Source organism: Esox lucius, chromosome 17 (genome assembly GCF_011004845.1).
Source record: "Esox lucius isolate fEsoLuc1 chromosome 17, fEsoLuc1.pri, whole genome shotgun sequence".
In the NCBI taxonomy this organism is placed as follows: domain Eukaryota; kingdom Metazoa; phylum Chordata; class Actinopteri; order Esociformes; family Esocidae; genus Esox; species Esox lucius.
The window spans coordinates 12,950,744-12,971,799 of NC_047585.1; the positions used below are offsets into that span (position 1 = coordinate 12,950,744).

The following is a 21,056-nucleotide window of genomic DNA, read 5'->3' on the forward strand; positions in this document are numbered from 1 at the left end:
AGTCAAGTCATTTTCATACTTTAATCAAGCAAGTCACAAGTCCTGAAAAATGTGACTCGAGTCAGACTCGAGTCAAGTCATGTGACTCGAGTCCCCCACCTCTGCTATATACCTTTCTTTCTAGATGACACCAAATTGGATTAATGTTACAATCATATTTTCAATATTCACAAATTGTAATAAAATGTCATCAAATATTCCTAAACGTTTGTGGATTGATCAGGTCCTTCCCGAACATTAGTATCATATTGATGAGGTACAATATTTAGTGTATTTCTAATTTAACATTAGTTTACTTGATGTGACTAACTTTTTTCTTGTTACAGAGTTAGGGCTCAGTATTCCAATGTCTATTCATTGTTTTATGACTTTTTCTTTGATTCATTTCTATTTAATTTTTACTTTAAATACTGGCGATCAGTCAAACCCTAATGCATATTTTGACCACGTCTGTGGTTCTATTGACATTAAGATTGTACTATCATCAAAAATGGGGGATGACTTTTGGTCTCTGCCCTTACTTCAGTTGGTTTGGAACTCATACATTTCAACGTTAAAGCCATTCAGAGGAAAATATATTTAGCTTTTATTTAATGTTTGAGTATCCCAAAACTGAATAAGCTCATGTTGAAGAAATTACCACAGATGATATCAGTCTGAACACAAATGTAACCCTTAGTGATGGGCTACCTTGATTATGTATATGAAATTTAGGTTTCCACACATTAAAATCTGACAGGGTCCTCAGACTATGTGTTGCAAGATATGTTATTCTTTCAACTTAGCCGATCTTATATTGTTGAGGTATGTAAAAATGTGCTTGTCACATCTACACAGCAACTCAACATTAGGGTGGAAATTAAGAAAACTCTCAAGAATGGTGATATTGAGAGAAAACAGCTGTATGATGTCACTAAAATCAAGGTACAATAAGAAATCCAAAGGAAACTCAATGTAGGCCTTACATCAATACCCTAATTGTTCATTAGTCAATTTACCATTTTAGAATATAAACTCCATTAACGAGTACCAGGAGCCTGTTTAAAAACACAAGTATTATCTCAGTTATCGTTGGTAAATACAAACAAAGAGAAACTACATTATAAACACACTTCGGCTGTTTTACCATCTTCATAGGCTATGACTATCCATCAGCCAGTGGCAAAAGCAAAACACTTCATAGACGCTATGAAGGAGATAAAACTTAATAAGAAACGTTAGTCAGTTTAACACAATCCTCAATGGAGTCTAGTGAGTGCAGAAATGTGTAATGCCGTGGCGTACTTGTTAAAGACAGTGGATGTGGAAGACCTACATTGGAATCTTTTGTGGGCATTTATTAATTATTTCTGGTAGATTCCATGATTCTCACGTCTTTTCACTTGATGAAAAAGTTAGTTATTGTCGCCTTTATTGATAGTTATGGTATAAATGTCATTTATGAATGAAAGAAAAATGTATGTTGTTTTGCAATGAAATTTAAAAATAAGTTCTTATGCCATGAAATTAAATAGCTTTAGCAGACTCGCTAGCAATTGCTCAGTTCTTGTGACTATTACAGTAAGTTAGTAAATCCCTCAATCAGAATCAGGGTTGGGTAGGTTGCTTTTTAAATGAAATCTGTTACATTTACTAGTAACGTAATCTGATTACTTTTAGATTACTTTCACATTAAGAGGCATTGGAAAACAAATAGGAATAGCCTATAACCAACTGAACACCTTTTGCAGGATCAATCAATGTTAGAGTTTACATAGCTGGCCAAAAGCAGAATTCGCATTTTGCCTTATGGGTTGTGCAGGTTACATTGCCTTTGGAAATGGGTTATTAAACCACTGTTTTTTACTTCACTACACGCTAAAGGTCTGTCAGATATTCAGTCATTCCAATTAATTAATTACTTTTTCAATTTAAGTAATCCAAAAGTAATAATACACTTTTTTCAAAAGTATCTGTAATCCGATTACAGTATTTTAGTTGGTAGCGTAACAGATTACAGTTACTGTTTTTCTGTAATCTGTTACATGTAACAGATTACTTGTAATCCGTTACTCCCCAACTCTGATCAGAATAAAACAACTATATGGGGTCACTAAGATGGTATGGTGTCTGTCTCAGTTAAACATCCTCTATTATGCCTCACTAGCGTTAACTGCGAGGACCACTCAGAACTCAGCCACGATTATTATGCCTCACTGCAACAAACTGTGAGGACCCCACAGAAACTACCCCAGGATTGGAATGCCATACTACAAACAAATTCAGCAGGGACTTCACGCGATTAGCTTTATATTCAAAATTCAGACTTTGATCGTCAATACGTCATCAACGAAACAAAACGAAAAGACTTAAATTACATATTCTGAATCTGCTGGGAATAGCGAACAAGCAACAATCCCTGTTTTCTCTGTTGCGTTAAATTTTCCCTGGATTCTCTGTGTATTCTCTGTTAAGGAAGCGTGTTAAAAGTGCATAATAAATGTAGTTTTTCTGACAAACGCCAATTGCATTGCAAACCAAAAAACATAAAACAATCAAACCAACTATAAAGCGCTCAAAATTCAGTGCCCTACCATGTACATGGTTGTTGTATTGCATTATTAAAAAAGTAAAAATACCTTTTATTAAAATAAAGGTCAATACTTCAGACCCAAGGTAACTTTGGTAATATATCGTCAGGGACAACTGGCCTATCATGAGAATCATTCAGTATTATAATTTAGGAAATTATTAATATTATTTAAAACATTTTAATTCAGAGAAATGTCAATAGCTCGGACCCAATACATGTCAGTTGAAATAACCAACTGATATAGCTTCAGGGACAACTGCTCAACCATCAATTTTCCTTAGTTAAAAAAAAATTACATTTTGGAAATTGTTCATAGTTTTCTTTCATCACAGTTTCTCAATAGCTTGGACCCAATGAAACATACATGAAAATAATCAATTGATATAACTTCAGGGAGAGCTGCTCAACTATCAGCCTCCTTTAGTTTGGTTATTTTTCAATGTAGGAAATTATTAATATACATTACTATATTACTAGTTTATAAAGCAATTTTTCATAAATTATGTTCAATTGCTCGAACCCAATAAAACTTAAATGGAAATAAGCAACTCATATAGCTTCAGGGACAGCTTCTCTACCATTGACATCCTTCATTTTGGAAATATTTCAGTGTTTCCAAAATTGAAAAATTGTATGACTAAAGAATGTTGATTGTACAGCAGTAAAACTAAATGATGTTCATGGTAGAACAGCTGTAGATTAAAATCTTGCAGGATTTTAATCCATGACAGCGTAGTGTGTAACTAATGGTTTTCTTTGAGAATGTGGTCCCAGCTTCTCTTCAGGTTGACCAGGTCCTGTCGTGTAGTTCAGGGCTGATCCCTCACCTTCAAAATGATCATTAATGCCCCACGAGGTGAGCTCTTGCATGGAGCTCCAGACCGACGGAAATTGACCGTCACCTTGAACTTCTCACATTTTTTAATAATTGCGCCAACAGTTGTTGCCTTCTCACCAAGCTGCTTGCCTATTGTCCTGTAGCCAATCCCAGCCTTGTGCAGGTCTACAATTTAAATCCCTGATGTCCTTACACAGCTCTCTGGTCTTGGCCATTGTGGAGAGGTTGGTGTCTGTTCGATTGAGTGTGTGGACAGGTGTCTTTTATACAGGTAACGAGTTCAAACAGGTGCAGTTAATACAGGTAATGAGTGGAGAACAGAAGGGCTGCTTAAAGAAAAATAAACAGGTCTGTGAGAGCCAGAATTCTTACTGGTTGGTAGGCGATCAAATACTTATGTCATGCAATAAAATGCATATTCATTATAAAAAAATCATACAATGGGATTTTCTGGATTTTTGTTTTAGGTTCCGTCTCTCACAGTTAAATTGTACTTATAATAAAAATTAGACATCTAAATGCTTTGTAAGTAGGAAAACCTGCAAAATCGGCAGTGTATCAAATACTTGTTCTCCCCACTGTATTTCCATTTAAGTTTTATCGGGTCTGAGATATTGAGCAGGTTTGATGGAAAATTATTTTATAAACCTCCAAAATTTAAATGTTAATAAAATAAATAATGGTGATGGTACAGCAGCTGTCCCTGAAGCTCTTTCAGTTGATTATTTCCATGTAAGATTTATTGGGTCCGAGCTATTTAAGATTATTAATGAAAACATGCTTAATAAACTAGTAATCTGTAACACTTTAGTGGTGTAGCGTTGGAGGAACCAGGCGCAGGCAGAGATCACGTTCGTTGGTTTTATTAAACAAACCAAACAAACTGAAAACAATAACTACTCTACTCAATGAAAATAAAGTGCGCAACAATGCGACTTAACATACAAACAGTAGCACAAACAACACTCACCAGAACACATACAGCGACAGGCAACAATGATCCACAATGTGGGGAGCAGAGGGGAAACACATACAAACGATACAAATTGGGACCTGGTGTGGAAGATGGGAAACATGACAGTCCGGGATGTGTTCGTGGGATATGGGAACTTGAGAAATTATGGCACAGTGGCGCTGCTGCTCACCACACCATGACAGTATCCCCCCCCCCAAAGGCCCAGCCCGGGGCGGCCGGGACAGGAGAGGGCGCCGGGGCGGCCGGGACAGGAGAGGGCGCCGGGGCGGCCGGGACAGGAGAGGGCGCCGGGGCGGCCGGGACAGGAGAGGGCGCCGGGGCGGCCGGGACAGGAGAGGGCGCCGGGGCGGCCGGGACAGGAGAGGGCGCCGGGGCGGCCGGGACAGGAGAGGGCGCCGGGGCGGCCGGGACAGGAGAGGGCGCCGGGGCGGCCGGGCACCTTACCTCTGGCGGCGAGAACCGGTAAGGCGGGTCCTTGAAGCCCCACCAGTTCTCGCTCCGCCCAAAGACCGGGGAGGCCTCCGGACGTAGAGGGGGTGCCCACGCCAAGCTGGCCGGGGACTTTTTGTCAGGCGCCGAGAACCGGTACGGCGGGTCCTTGAAGCCCCGCCAGTCCTCACTCCGCCCAACCACCGGGAAGGCCTCCAGACACAGAGGGGGTGCCGTCGCAACCTTCCTCAGGCACCCCCATAGCCCCCCCCTAAAAAATTCCTGGGGAGGCCTCGGTCCTGGAGGGACTGCCTGCCGGTTCAGGTTTTGGTGGATCATTCTGTAACACTTTAGTGGTGTAGCGTTGGAGGAACCAGGCGCAGGCAGAGATCACGTTCGTTGATTTTATTAAACAACAAACAAACCAAACACAAACGGAAAACAATAACTACTCTACTCAATGAAAATAAAGTGTGCAACAATGCGACTTAACAACTAACATACAAACAGTCGCACAAACAACACTCACCAGCATACAGACAGCGACAGCAACAATGATCCACAATGTGGGGAGCAGAGAGGAAACATTTAAACACATACAAACGATACAAATTGGGACCTGGTGTGGAAGATGGGAAACATGTGACAGTCCGGGATGTGTTCGTGGGATATGGGACTTGAGAAATTATGGCACTGTGGCGCTGCTGCTCACCGCACCATGACATAATTATTTCCAAAATTGGAAAATAGACAAACTAAAAGACGTTGATAGTAGAGCATCTGTCCCTGGAGCTATATCAGTTAACTATGTAAATCTTATTGGGTCTGAGCAATTGAACATTTTTGATTGAAAAATGCTTTAAAAACTAGAAATAATGTCTAAAATGTAAAAAGATGGCCAAACTAAAGGATGTTGATAGTAGAACAGCTCTTTGGGAAGCTATATCAGTTGGTTATTTCCATGTACGTATTTCTTTTAGGTTCGAACTATTGAGCATTTTAGATTGAAAATTGCTCTACAAATCAGTAAAAATTTCCAAAATTGAAAAATAGAAACTAAAGGACGTTGATGGTTGAGCAGCTGTCCCTGAAGCAATATCAGTTGATTATTTCCATATAGGTTTTAGTGGGTCCGAGCTATTGAGCATTTTTGATGGATAATTACTTTATAAACGATTAATAATACAAATAATGAAAGGATGTCGATGGTAGAGCATCTCTCCCTGAAGCTATATTGCTTGTTAATTTTGATACGAGCAATTGACGTTTACATAAACATCTGACGTTTTTCATCAACATGTCCATATAATGGTGCACTTTTAAGTCGGTGCCTTAACCCCTTGCATTGTTGTAAAGCAGTTTTTCACGTTCTTTCGACTATGAAAAATGTATATGAACCAAAATGGAAAAACAAGGAGTGTTGCTTGTTCGCTACCGCCAGCAGATTCAGAATATGTAATTGCTGTCTTTGTGGCAGCTTTTGTTGATGAGGTATTGACAATCAAACTCCCAATCTTGAATACAAAGCTAACATTCCCACAGTTTTCACGCAACTAGGGTTTTGGCTTTAACTCCAGAGGAACACTATACAGTGTCCCGGTATTAAGTAAATGCCCCACTGCAAACAAATGCGTCCCGTTACCCTAAAGCTATACAAATGAGAACAGACACCTACCCTGTGCAGAACAGGTTCCTTAAGTTCTGTTCAGTAATATCTCAGTAGGACCTCCAACTGGTAGAACTGGATTTTGACCCTTTTAAGATTAATTCCAAACAGTCAATTAATTATTGTAACTAATTAATTTAATATATAAACAGAGTATTACAACTACAGTACAAGTATCAAAGATAGAAAGTTCTCTGGAGATTGAAGATGATTGCAAGAGCAAAGATGCAGGCAGCAGGAAAGGTAAATGCAAGAGAGCTTCCTCAAACCCTCATTCTGGTTACTGTATATCCTAAAACACAAGTAGTGGGGGTTGGTTAACTGACCTAAGGAAAACAAAACCAGTCCTGTAGAATAGACTCCTAGACAATCCCTGGGGCTCTTCCTATGACACAGGGGTGTTATCTCAAGGATCGCGCAAGCTAGGAAATAAAAAGCAACTCTTTTGTCTCTGCATTCGCTCTTTGTGACTGAAAACTATGAACAAGCTTGTTGTCTAATTACAGTCGCAAGCTTTCACAGAACGTGACTTCCAGTGAATGTGATTGCAAAACTATTTTCTGTTATCTAAACACATTTAACTTATGAAAAACTGCTTTTACTCTGAAATAATCAGAGTTATGACACAGATGGAAGCCAGTTAGCTTGATTTGTGATCTGGAAGGTGGTGTGACAACTGCGACCTCTGCTGGTTCACCTCCCCCTGCGGCGGGCGGGCCTCAGCGGTCGACGTCACCTGCTTTCTGACGCCACCGTCTCATCATACATTTCACCTGTGTCTCGTTTATGCACCTGTTCCTCATCATCGCTGTTTCCCCCGGTATATATGTTCCCTCTGCTCCCCCTGTCTTTGTGTGTAATTGTCTCTTGCTTATTGAAGAGCTGTTCAACGCTTTGTGAAAGCTTATGCTGATTTTCTCTCGCTGGGATACATTAAACTATCCTTCCATCACGCCTTCTCCGGTTCCTCCTTGCTCCTCTCAACCCCGAAGCCGTGACAGGTGGTATACGTACAGTGAGGGAACAAATTATTTAATCTCCTGCTGATTTTGTACGTTTGCCCACTGACAAAGCAATGATCAGTCCATCATTTTATTGGTAGGTTCATTTGAACAGTAAGACACAGAATAACAACAAAGAAACCAAGAAAAAAAAAATCTATAAATTGATTTGCATTATAATGAGTGAAATAAGTATTTGATCCCCTTTCAATCAGAAAGATTTCTGGCTCCCAGGTGTCTTTTATACAGGTAATGAGCTGAGATTAGGAGCACATTCTTAAAGGGAGTGCTCCCAATTTCAGATTGTTACCTGTATAAAAGACAACTGGCCACAGAAGCAATCAATCAATCAGATTCCAAACTCTCCACCATGACCAAGACCAAAGAGCTGTCCAAGGATGTCAGGGACAAGATAGTAGACCTACGCAAGGGTGGAATGGGCTACAAGACCATCACCAAGCAGCTTGGTGAGAAGGTGACAACAGACGGACAGATAATTTCTTTGTCAGTGGGCAAACGTACAAAATCAGCAGGGGATCAAATATTTTTTCCTCACTGTACCTCAGCAAGTTTACAGTTGCAATTCTAGGGGGTGGTGTGAACATATCCCAATAATGTACTTTACTGTAATAATTCGAATGTAAATTTTTTTGCATAGATATTGTGGGTTACTGTGTATAAATAAAGTCAGAAAGGTCTGATTTTATGTGCTTTCTTTTCATGCTGTAAGATAAAAGGTGAACATTTTGAAAGGGGGTGGTAATTTTCTATACCCACTATATGTATGTTTATAAGGAAATAGAAGTCATTAATCTTTGTAAAAGGTTTGGACAAATGTTTTCGGAATATGCCCTTGTTTTAAAAAGACTGCTGTGGTTGAGCATCTAATTTTGACTCAGTACCATGTTTCAAAATCTTTATCTTGTCCCTGCAGATTCCATTTTCTTTGAAACGCAACCATGGTGATCTTGTTGATTCTTTACATTCAAATGCTGACTTTGGGTGAGTTAAAAAAAGTTTTTATCTACATTTACCTTACTCACCATTGCTGTATCACTCTCCCCTTGCCTTCTCCTGCTTGGTGACATGAATATTCACTTTGACTCACCTCTTATGTCATCACTGTCCTGGACTGTTTTAATAGTATCCAACATGGCAATTTTCTCACCTGCATCAAAGGTCACATACTTGATATTGTCAGCCTAATCATAACCCACATAAATCCCTTATTGTTCCCGCTGTTCGACCACAAGATTATTAATTTCTAATTTTCTTCCAATGTACCACACAACACTGACAAGCCCATCTCCTTTTGTAACATCAAAGCTGTTGACCCTCTCCAACTATGAGATGCCATCTGCTCTGCTCTCCCGATTGATTCCACCCACAAATCACTTAAAGAACAAGCAAACCAGCTCAACGCCGCATCACCCTCAACTCTCTGTGCCCCACTAATAACTAGACATGTCTCTTTCACCTCCTCGTCCCCCTGGTTTACATCGGAGCTCTGTACACCATGAAGCAAGTTGGTCGTCGCCTTGAACGCCGGGCAAGAAAATCGGGGCTCACTTTTTCACAGTGAAGCCTACAAACTCCACCAGTTTACAGAGATGCTCTAAGTGCTACCAGGTCCTCCCACATCTCAAACATAATCAATAGCTTCAATATGAACTCCCGGACTTTGTTCAACCCTTAAACCCTTCAATGACTCACTTTTTAGCCCCTCCGGTTGATTCCCCTTACATCACTAAACTCATGACTCCCAAAAATACTACCTGCTCTCTCGATCCTCTTTCCACAGTCCTGATTAAAGCCTCCAAACCTGCTCTCTGTCCACACATCACAAGCATAGTCAACCTCCCCTTCACCAATGGTATTGTCCCCTCCTGCTACCAAGCTGCTGCTGACACACCCATCCTAAAGAAGCCTGGACTAGACAATCAGCCTTTACAATTTCCGCCCCATCTCCATCCTCCCCTTCCTGGCCAAATCTCTTGAAAGAGTTGTTGCCTCACAGCTCCAAACCCACCTCCTCAAAAACTATCTACAGGTGCTGGTCATAAAATTAGAATATCATAAAGAAGTTGATTTATTTCAGTAATCCCATTCAAAAAGTGAAACTTGTATTATGTATACATTCATTCCACACAGACTAATATATTTCAAGCCTTTATTTCTTAAAATGTTGATGATTAACACTGACATCTAATGAAAACCCCAAATTCAGTATCTCAGAAAATTTGAATATGAAATTGTATATGTGCCTCATCAGTCTGGTTTCCGGACGATCCATAGCACAGAAACTGCACTCCTCAAAGTCGTCATGACCTTCTCCTCTTTGCTATTGTCAGTTCCCTCAACATCCTGATTCACCTTGACCTGAGTGCTGCCTTTGACACTGTTAAACACCAGATTCGGCTCACCAGGCTCGAGGGGCTGGGCGTTGAGAGAACTGCATTCTCCTGGCTGATCTCACTAACGGAACCCATTACATTTCACTCAAAGGCCTAAACTCAGATTCAGCCACAGCTACTCAAGATGTCCCCCAAGGCTCAGTACTTGGTCCTCTACTCTTCATCATCTTCATCCTTCCCCTTGGTCAAATCCTCTGACACTTCAACTTTAATTTCCACTGCAATGTTGATAATACACAAATGTATCTCTACTACATATCTCTCATCAACCCACCTCTGACCCACTTTCTGCCTGACAGCAAAAACAGCATGTCATTAAACAGTGACAAAGCATCGATGACACCATTATTTTTCCATCACCCATGCATATATCCTTGGCATCATTCTGGACTTTACACTCTTCTTTGATCAGCACATTAAACAGACAGTAAAATCTTCATTCTTCCATCTCCACAACATTGCCAAACTCAGAACTTCCCTCTTCTGTCCTGCTGCTGAAACCCTAATACATGCGTTCATAGACTCCCGTTTGGACTACTGTAACTCCCTACTCACTGGCATCAAATCTACATCCCTCCATAAGCTCCAAAAAGTTAAAAACTCTGCGGCCAGACTACTCACTCACACTAAGAAAATGGCATTTAAAGGTCAATTTCCCACACCTGTGGCTTTTAAATTGTCTATGTGTATAAATATTCAATGAGTTTGTTAGCTCTCACGTGGATGCACTGAGTAGGTTACATACTGAGCCATGGGGTGCAGAAGAAAACTGTCAAAAGACTTGCGTAACAAGGTAATGGATCATTCTAAAGATGGAAAAAAATATAAAAAGATATCCAATGCCTTGCAAATGCCAGTCAGTACTGTTCAATCACTTCTTAAGAAGTGGATCTCATGATACCCAGCCAATGTCAGGTAGACCAAGAAAGATTTCAGCCAAAACTGCCAAAATAATTTTTGAGAATACAAAGAAAAACCCACATGTAACCTTAGGAGAAATACAGGCTGCTCTAGGAAAAGACGGTGTGGTTGTTTCAAGGTGCACAATATGACGACATGCTGCATGGTTGAGTTGCCAGATGCCACAAAAAAGCCTGGTTACAATATGCCCGACAACACCTTGACATGCCTCACAGTTCTGGCATACTGTAATTTGGAATGACAAGACCAAAATGGAGCTTCATGGTCACAACCATAAGCGCTATGTTTGGAGAGGTTTCAACAAGGCCTATAGTGAACAGAAAACCATCCTCACTGTGAAGCATGTGAAGCGTGGTTCACTGTTGTTTTGGGGGGGGGGGGGCACTGGGAATCTTGTGAAAATCGACGGCAAGCTGAATGCAGCATGTTATCAGAAGTACTGGTAGACATTTTGCATTCTTCTGCACGAAAGCTGTGCATGGGACGCACTTGGACTTTCCAGCAAAACAACGACCCTAAGCAAAAGCCAAGTTGACCCCCTAATGGTTACAGCAGAAAAGTTCTGGAGTGACCATCACAATCTCCTGACCTTAATATCATTGAGCCACTCTGAGGAGTTATATGTCGTGGAGCTCCACACCCTAGAGGGGCTTTAGCTCCTAGTGGTTTACCCTCATAATGCAAGATGCAACAGCCAATCAGGGCACGCCTGCCCCTATATGAGCCCAGAGAACCTTTGGCTGTCTCTGTCTTCCCTGCATGATTCTGATAACCACTTGTTACAACCGAGGTATGCAGCAAAGCATTTGTGAAGCCACAACACGCACAACCTTGAGGCGGATGGGCTACAACAGCAGAAGATACCACCGTGTACCACTCATCTCCACTACAAATAGGAAAAAGAGGCTACAATTTGCACAAGCTCACCAAAATTGGACAGTTGAAAACTGGAAGAATGTTGCCTGGTCTGATGAGTCTCGATTTCTGTTGAGACATTCAGATGGTAGAGTCAGAATTTGGCGTAAACAGAATGAGAACATGGATCCATGTTCTCATACTTTAGGCCCCATAGTGCCAATTGGGCATCATTTAAATGCCACGGCCTACCTGAGCATTGTTTCTGACCATGTCCATCCCTTTATGACCACCATGTACCCATCCTCTGATGGCTACTTCCAGCAGGATAATGCACCATGTCACAAAGCTCGAATCATTTCAAATTGGTTTCTTGAACATGACAATGAGTTCACTGTACTGAAATGGCCCCCACAGTCACCAGATCTCAACCCAATAGAGCATCTTTGGGATGTGGTGGAACGGGAGCTTCGTGCCCTGGATATGCATCCCACAAATCTCCATCAACTGCAAGACGCTATCCTATCAATATGGGCCAACATTTCTAAAGAATGCTTTCAGCTCCTTGTTGAATCAATGCCACGTAGAATTAAGGCAGTTCTGAAGGCAAAAGGGGGTCAAACACAGTTTTAGTATGGTGTTCCTAATAATCCTTTAGGTGAGTATATAATGCTTTCGTGTGGGTTGACGCCACATGAAGACAACATAGAAGCAATTACATTTTTTACAAATACAAATAAAAATGTATAAATACATTAGAATTAAAACAAAGACTAAAATTAAAACATCAATAAAACAAGAGGGACTGTAATCACCTTAAATAACAGGAGGACTCTAACCACCTGAGGTGGACTGTAACCACCATAATAATAAAACAAGAGGGACATCATAAGAAAACATAGACTAAGTGAATAGAAATAGACAAAAAAACGAAATGAAAACATAACTGGTAGATTCCGTAAAACACTGCATGCACAGTGTGATGGCAATTTCTAAAGTCCAATCTATTTACGAAAATGGTAGGTAAGACAGAGGAAAACTCTAATGCACAATAAACAGTTTTATTCTTGCAAGGAGAGAATACACAGGTTACAAAGTAACAATGAATAATCTCTAAATCAGTATAGGAAATGCATCAGTATATAAGGAGGGAAAAAGGGGGTGTGGTAAGATGCTGCCCCTCTGTCCCATGTCAACCAAACACACCCTTTGTTCTATCACATGTCCTGGGCTTGACACAAGGGACATGGTGTCTTCCCTCATGTGGTTAACTATCTTAACCCTTAAGGGGGAATTAAAGCATCTGAGCAACCTACTGATAGGTAGATGATTAACCCTAAAGTTACTCGTGGCCAATCAAGAATGCCCCCTAGGACAAAACCCAGATCCCCTCTCCCACACTCCTCTATGCATTTAAACATTGGGACTCAGTCCTTTACTCAGAATATATTTTATCAGGTTACAGAAATTTCCCTAACAACAGTTATTAGGCAAGTTAGTATTCTGATCGTATTATTATTTCTATTATTTCTAACTCCAAACCATATGCACTTGAATGCTCATTGGATTCAATCATTTTCAGTTGATATGTTTTTGTGTAATGAGGGTGTAGCAACAGTGAATAACACATTTTATCAAGGCGTGCATAATTATTAGGCCTCAGGTAAAAAGGGCCAAAAAAGAGATTTAACTGATATTGAAAAGTCATAAATTGTAAAATGTCATTCAGAAGGATGCAATACTCTTGAAATGGCTAAACTATTGAGGCGTGACCACCAGACACTAAAACATTTTGTTGCGAATTGTCAATTGGGGTGCAAAAAATGCATGGAGAAGAAAAGATGCAAATAAACTGCAAAAGACTTGAAAATAATTACCAGGAACCAATTATCCTCCAGTGCTACCATATGCCAGAACTGCAACCTACCTGGAGTGTCCAGAAGTACAAGGTGTCAAGTGCTCAGAGACATGGCCAAGGTCAAGAAGGCTGAAAGAAGACCACCACTGAATATGATTCACATGTTGAAGCATATAGATTGGGCAAAGAAATACATGAAGACAGATTTTTCAAAGGTTTTATGGACAGATGAAATGAGTGAGTCTTGATGGACCAGATGGATGGGCCTGTGGCTGGATCACTAATGGACACAGGGCACCACTTCGAGTCAGGCGCCAGCAAGGTGGAGGAGGAGTACTGGTGTGGGCTGCTATCATTAAGGATGAGATAGTTGGACCTTTTCGGGTTAAAGACTGAAACTCAACTCCCATACCTACTGCCAGTTTCTGGAAGATACTTTCTTCAAACAGTGGTATTAGAAGAAGTCTTCAGCATTCAAGAAGGCCTTGTACTTTATGCAGGACTCCACTGTTGGCTAGCAAGCAAGGGCCTCAAAGATGCCTGAAAAATGACCTGGCCCCCTTCCATTCCTGACTTAAATCCTATTGAGAACTTATCAAACATGAGATTTACAGTCAGGGAAGACAATAAACCTCTTTGAACAGCATTTGGGAGCCTGTGGTTGCTGCTTCAGCGGAAGTTGATGGTGAACAGATCAAGAAACTGACAAATTCCATGGATGGCAGGGTCATGGCAGTTATTGAAAAGAAGGGTGGCTGAATAGTTTTCACTGAATAGTTTTGAAAGGCCAGAAATGTTATTTAATTTTCATTTTGTGTTACTTATTTGTTGCCCTTCCTCTAAAAATGTTCAAGTGAGTTGAAGTTGCATAATAATTCTCCATACTAATTGTTGTCTAATAATTGTGCAATGTATTCCCCTGAGAAAGATAAAAACTAAATTTTACCTCAGGTTTGAGCTAAAATTATATTTTGGATTGACTGTGAGCATATAAATAAAATAAATCTTGAGGAATACGATTTGCCTAATAATTGTACACGCAGTGTAGATTCCATGAGGAAGCTATAAATCCGTTAGGCTAACAGTGTGGTTAAATTTAAGCACTCAGTCATAGGCACATGAAAAGAGAACTGGTTTTAATCTGGATTTGAAAATGTATATGTTTGGGGCACATCTAAGATGTTCTGGTAGTTTATTCCAGTTGTGTGCAGCATACCTGATAATTGCTGCTTCACCATATATTCTTGGACTCCGGGCTCTACCAGCTGACCTGAGTTCATGGATCTTAGAGCCGTGTTGGGTTTAAAATCAGAAAATCAGAAATGTATTTGAGGCCTAAACCGTTTAATTATGTTTTTCCAAGCCATTTCAGTACTGTGGTGAGGTCATTTTTCTGAGAACGCTTGAGTTTACAAAATTGCTGAGTTGATTGAAAACAACCATCTCAATGATCTTGCATAGAGAGTGGGTATTGTTGATATTCTTGTTGAAGACTCTTGCTGTGTAACTCATAGATTTGTTTATAGATGTCATAGTGGACTTGAAGTTTCGTTTTTTTCTACATTTACAGTTGGATAAATAATGAATACAGGCTTAACACTAGAACCGCCAGGCCTTTTTTACCCCCTATAACTGCCAGAGCCGAACGCTGTTTGGTGTCATTAGCATACAAATCGTCCCTATTAGCATGGCCATTCTCCTCCACAGCATCACCATCCAGCCAGAGCATCAGTTCATCCACTAGGTCATCATCAACCTACGCTATAAAGAAGTCAAAAAATGTATGAATTACGGATATATATTTTTTAATGGTTAATAAATTTGTTAGTATTGAAGGTTTCATCATACGAAAAAGACAACAAAGAATACATAGAAAATGAATAGACTGTAAACAGCGCGTATCTGCAGGTTTCTCCTGGGGGTTGTAGTGGGGCTATCGAGTTAATTTCAACGCCAATGCATATCTCTAGTCTCCTAGATTATTGGCATATACGATTTTTCTATAGGTGACATGAATAAGTTATAGAAAAACTGAGAGGACTTATTAGAAAAAGACAAGGTCCTATATGAATAGGCTGTGAACAGCGCGTCTTTGCACGTCTCTCCCGGGTGTTGTAGTGGAGCTAACGAGTTGATTTCAATGCCAATGCATATCTCTAGATTCCTAGATTATGGCATATAATTTCTCTATAGGTGATATGAATAAATTATCGAAAAACCAAGGAGTTATTAGAAAAAGACTAGGTCCGAAATGAATTGGCTTTGTGCAATTTAGTTTCTTTCCCTACATAAATAATGCAGATTTCCATTTTCCATTTCCATTTGATGAAAAAGCAGAATATCCTATTGAAAAAAAGAAACCTGTTTGATAAGTAGCCTATATCATTTGTATTGTGATTCAATAATAGCCTTATTACGTTTTCATTCATCTGGGAGTTTCCATTGTTGGCATGCATTCAGTGAGGGGTGATTCGCACCGGGTACCATTTGGGTACCATCGCTAAGTGGCGTGGGATGTTGGCCGATTAAGTCGGAAAACAGGATATAAAAAACAGGTACATTTCCTCTAAATAGTTTTCTGTTCATCAGTTTAGAATTCTGACAAAGGGAAATTTTTATATATGCCAATTTAGGAACATTCATTCTCAGGAGTTGATTCCAGGTGTGGCCTTCGCATTTCAATCAATCAAATTTATTTATAAAGCGCTTTTTACAACAGCAGTGGTCACAGAGTGCTTTACAGAGACACCCGGCCTTAAGGAGCAAACAACAGTAGTGTTGAATTTCAGTGGCTAGGAAAAACTCCCTAAGAAGGTCAAATTTTAGGAAGAAACCTAGTGAGGACCCAGGCTCAGAGGGGTGACCAGTCCTCTTCTGGCTGTGCCGGGTGAGATAATAAGAGTACAGCCCAATTTGCACAAGTGCGCAACAGAGAGTCAACAACAAGCCAGTGACTCTTCCCCCGAAAGGCATTGGAGGGAGGGCATCCCAGTGGCGACGAGAGCCCACCTGGCAAGACAGCAAGGGTGGACAGTATCAATCCTACTGGTCAACTTCACGCCCCTGGGCCAGGCTACACCTAATTATAAACCGTGCTGTAGAGATGAGTTTTTAGTAGACACTTTGCACTGAGTTTGCATTTCTAACCTTAATTGGCAGATCATTCCACAGGAGTGGAGCTCTATGAGAAAAGGCCCTGCCGCCAACTGTTTGTTTAGAAATTCTAGGTACAATTAAAAGGCCTGCAGTCTTGCGATCTAAGGTTACGTGTAGGTATATATGGCTGGATTATTTCAGCAAGGTAAGTAGGAGCAAGTCCATGTATTGATTTATAGGTTAAGAGTAAAACCTTAAAATCAGCCCTAACCCTAACAGGCAGCCAATGTAAGGACGCCAGGACAGGAGTAATGTGTTCAAATTGTTTTGTTCTAGTTAGGATTCTAGCAGCCGTGTGCAGCACTAATTGAAGTTTATTTATTAATTTGTCTGGATAACCAGAGAGAAGAGCATTGCAGTAATCTAATCTAGAAGTAACGAAAGCATGGATAAATCTTTCTGCATCAGTTTTTGATAGAAAATTTCTAATTTTTGCGATGTTTCGAAGATGAAAATAAGCAACTCTTGAGACATATTTTATATGTTCTTCAAAGGAGAGGTCAGGGTCAAGGGTAACGCCAAGGTTTTTTACAGTTTTTTGGGATACAACCATGCAGCCGTCGAGGTTCACAGTGAGATCTGCTAACAACGCTCTTTGTTTTTTGGGTCCTAAAAGGAGCATTTCTGTTTTATTTGAGTTTAAGAGCAAGAAATTCTCTGTCATCCACTTCCTAATATCTGAAACGCATGCTTCCAAAATAGCTAATTTAGGGGCTTCTCCATGCTTCATTGAAATATATAACTGTGTGTCATCAGCATAACAGTGAAAGCTAATATTGTGATTTCGGATTACATCGACCAGAGGGAGCATGTATAGTGAGAACAGTAATGGGCCCAGAACCGAGCCTTGAGGAACTCCAAAGCATACCTTTGACTTGTCAGAGGATATGCCATCCACACTAACAAACTGATATCTTTCAGATAAATAAGATTTAAACCAGGCTAGAACATGTCCACATAGCCCAATATTGGTTTCCAGTCTCTCTAAGAGAAGGGAGTGATCAATAGTGTCAAAAGCAGCACTAAGATCAAGAAGCAACAGGACGGATGCGGAACCTTTGTCTGAGGCCATTAGAAGGTCATTTGTTACCTTCACGAGTGCAGTCTCAGTACTATGATGGGATCTAAAACCGGACTGGAATATTTCATAAATGTTTTTTGTCTTTAGGAATGCATTCAGTTGTTGGGAAACACATTTTTCTAAGATTTTTGAGAGGAACGGGAGGTTCGATATTGGCCTATAATTGTTTAACATGTCGGGATCTAGATTAGATTTTTTTAGAAGAGGCTTAATTTCCGCAATTTTTAGTGAGTTTGGTACGCATCCGGAGGAAAGGGAGCAATTTATTATGTTCAGCATTGGCTGACCTAGCACAGGAAATAACTCCTTAAGTAATTTTGTAGGAATCGGGTCTAGCTGAGAGTTTGTGGGTTTAGAACTCATTACATATTTTGTAAATGTGTCGAGCAATACGGTATCAAAAAATTTAAGTGTCCCCATTGACACCTGGTCAGGGAGGTTCCGGAGATTTTGAGGACCATAACTATTTAAGGAGTCAGTTATTTGTTTTCTAATGGTGACGATCTTTTCATCAAAGTAGTTCATGTATTCATTACAACTAAAGTGAAGACCCACTTCACTTGCTAAGCTTTGCTTTTTTGTTAACTTTGCAACTGTATCAAAGAGAAATTTTGGATTGTTTTTGTTCGCCTCAATCAGGTTGGAGAAATAAGCTGATCGAGCAGACGTGAGTGATTTTCGGTATTGTACTGTACTGTCTATCCAGGCTAGTCTAAATACTTCCAACTTGGTGGAGTGCCACTTTCGCTCCAATTTTCTGGAGGCTTGCTTAAGTGCTCTAGTATTGTCGGTGTACCAAGGAGCAAGTTTCTTGTTGCGTATTTCTTTAGTTTTTAGTGGTGCAACTATGTCTAATGTATTTCGCAGTATTGAGTTTAGATCCTCGATTTGATCGTTTACAGATTTATTTACTCTGTCGTTAATGAGCGAACTTGTAAGAATATCAAGGAATTTATTTGTAGTCCGAGAATTTATAGTACGGCTTTTGAAACTCATTGTTTGGGGGGCAAGTGGTTTTCTTGTTTTAACGGTAAATATAATAAGACAGTGATCCGATAATCCAGGATTTTGGGGGTAAATTATTAGATCTACAATATCTATTTCTCGTGACAGGACTAAATCTAAGGTATGATTGTGGCAATGTGTTGGACCTGAGACATGTTGGATGAAACCCATTGAGTCAATTATGGCTTGAAAGGCTTTTTGAAGAGGATCATTGGGGTTTTCCATATGAATATTGAAATCGCCAAAAATTAGAATACTATCTGCCATGACTACAAGGTTAGACAAGAATTCTGGAAACTCATTGAGGAACAATGTGTATGGCCCGGGGGGCCTATAGTAGCTATGTAAAATGATTTATCGGCCTGGTTAACTTTCATGAGTAAAACTTTGAAAGAATGAAACTCTGTGATATGTTTGAGAGTAAGTTTATAAATTATATAAGTCCAAACGTAACTAGCGATCTAGTGCTGCCGTTTTGCGTCATTACATGCCAAAAAAAAGGGAGATAAGATAATTATCTTTCATTTTATTGTGTTTTATTTCTAGGTAGAAGAACCAAATTTTTGGGGGTGCCTATATTTTTTACCTTCTATTATTTAATTATTTCATTATTTTCAACCCAATACAGTGTCATTTGATAGTAAAGGCATTAAAGTATGAGGAAATACCATTGACACAATTCTTTATAATGCTTTCAAAAAAAAATCTTTATGCTGAATGGCAGAAATGTTTTCCGAAAGATATTCTTTTTGCCTTTCCAATAGATGAGTTTTTAAAATGTTGACCCAAAAGTCTGTTTTTATGTGTTTTTATTGAAGCCAAGGGGGTTGTGATTACCAGGATACATCATAATAGGTTGTATCTGTTACAGAAATGAATCTAGGACCCAAAATGTCCAAGTAGTGAAATCCGGCTGAAATCCCCAGTCTACGTAGGGTTCCAGCCAAATGACTACAGGGGGTAGGCATATCATTACAGATGGACAATGACCCAAAACAAGCTGCAAAAGCAATCCAGGAGTTTTTTAATTCAAAGAAGTGGTATATTCTGCAGGGGCCGAGTTAATCAACTGATCTCAACCCGATCGAGGATGCATTTCACTTGCTGAAGACAAAAGACAGAAAGACCCACAAACAAAAAACAACAGCAGATAGCTGCAGTAAAGACCTGGCAAAGCATCATAAAGGAGGAAACCCAGCATTTGATGTCCACGCATTCCAGACTTCAAGCAGACATTGCCTGCAAAGAATTCTCAACAATGTATTAAAATGTGTTTTTATGATTGCGTTAATTATTCACTCCAAAATGTCAGGTTCTCCTCAGAACTCAATTAATTGCAGTGTCTGCCAAAATGTTCATTCTTGTCTTCATGCGCAGAGCTAAAACTTTCCCTAGCCTCTGCCTTCTTGACCTTCAAAATAAATTGAAATTGACAAATAGAACTGAAGGCAACATGCACCTGGGTTAAGTGAATGAACCCACACATACAGTGGATATAAAAAGTCTACACAACCCTGTTAAAATGCCAGGTTCTTGTGATGTAAAAAGAAAAAAGTTTTCCACCTTTAATGTATAACGTGAACAATTCAATTGAAAAACAAACTGAAATCTTTGAAGGGGAAAAATTTAAAGATGCAAAACTCACAATAACCTGGTTGCATAAGAGTGCACACCCTTAAACTAATACTTTGTTGAATCACCTATTGATTTTATTACAACACTCTTTTTGGATAGGAGTCTATTAGCAGGGTACATCTTGACGTGGCAATATTTGCCCAGTTTTCTTTGCAAAAGTGCTCCAAATCTGTCAGAGTGCGAGGATATATCCTGTGCATAGCCCTCTTCAGATCACCCCACAAATGTTCAATTGGATTCAGGAATGGGCCGGGCCATTCCAAAACGTTGATCTTCTTCGGTTGAAGCCATGCTTTTGTGGATTTGGATGTGGGATTTTGTGTCGTTGCCGTGCTGAAAGGTGGAGTTCCTCTTTATCTTCAGCTTTCTAATGGACGCCTGAAGGTTTTGTTCCACAATTGCCTGGTATTTGGAACTCTTCATAAGTTCCTCCACCCTGACTAAGGCCTTGGTTCCAACTGAAGAAAAACAGCACCAAAGCATGATGCTGCCACCACCATGCTTCGCTGTGGGTATGGTGTTCTTTGGGTGATGTGCAGTGTTGTTTTTGCACCAAACATACCTTTTGGAATTATGGCCAAAAAGTTCAACCTTGGTTTCATCAGACCATAGCACATTTTCCCATGTACTTTTGGGGGACTTGATGTAT

General features: G+C 39.9%; 1 protein-coding gene across 1 annotated transcript in view; it reads left to right on the forward strand.

The window, feature by feature from the left end:
• LOC105025409 overlaps nt 1–21,056 on the forward strand; it is a 228,899-nt gene that overhangs the window by 7,205 nt on the left and 200,638 nt on the right. Inside the window, 1 exon segment of the mRNA XM_034287261.1 lies at nt 8,417–8,484. Within this exon segment, the coding sequence (XP_034143152.1) occupies nt 8,442–8,484 (43 nt within the window). The 5' untranslated portion in view covers nt 8,417–8,441.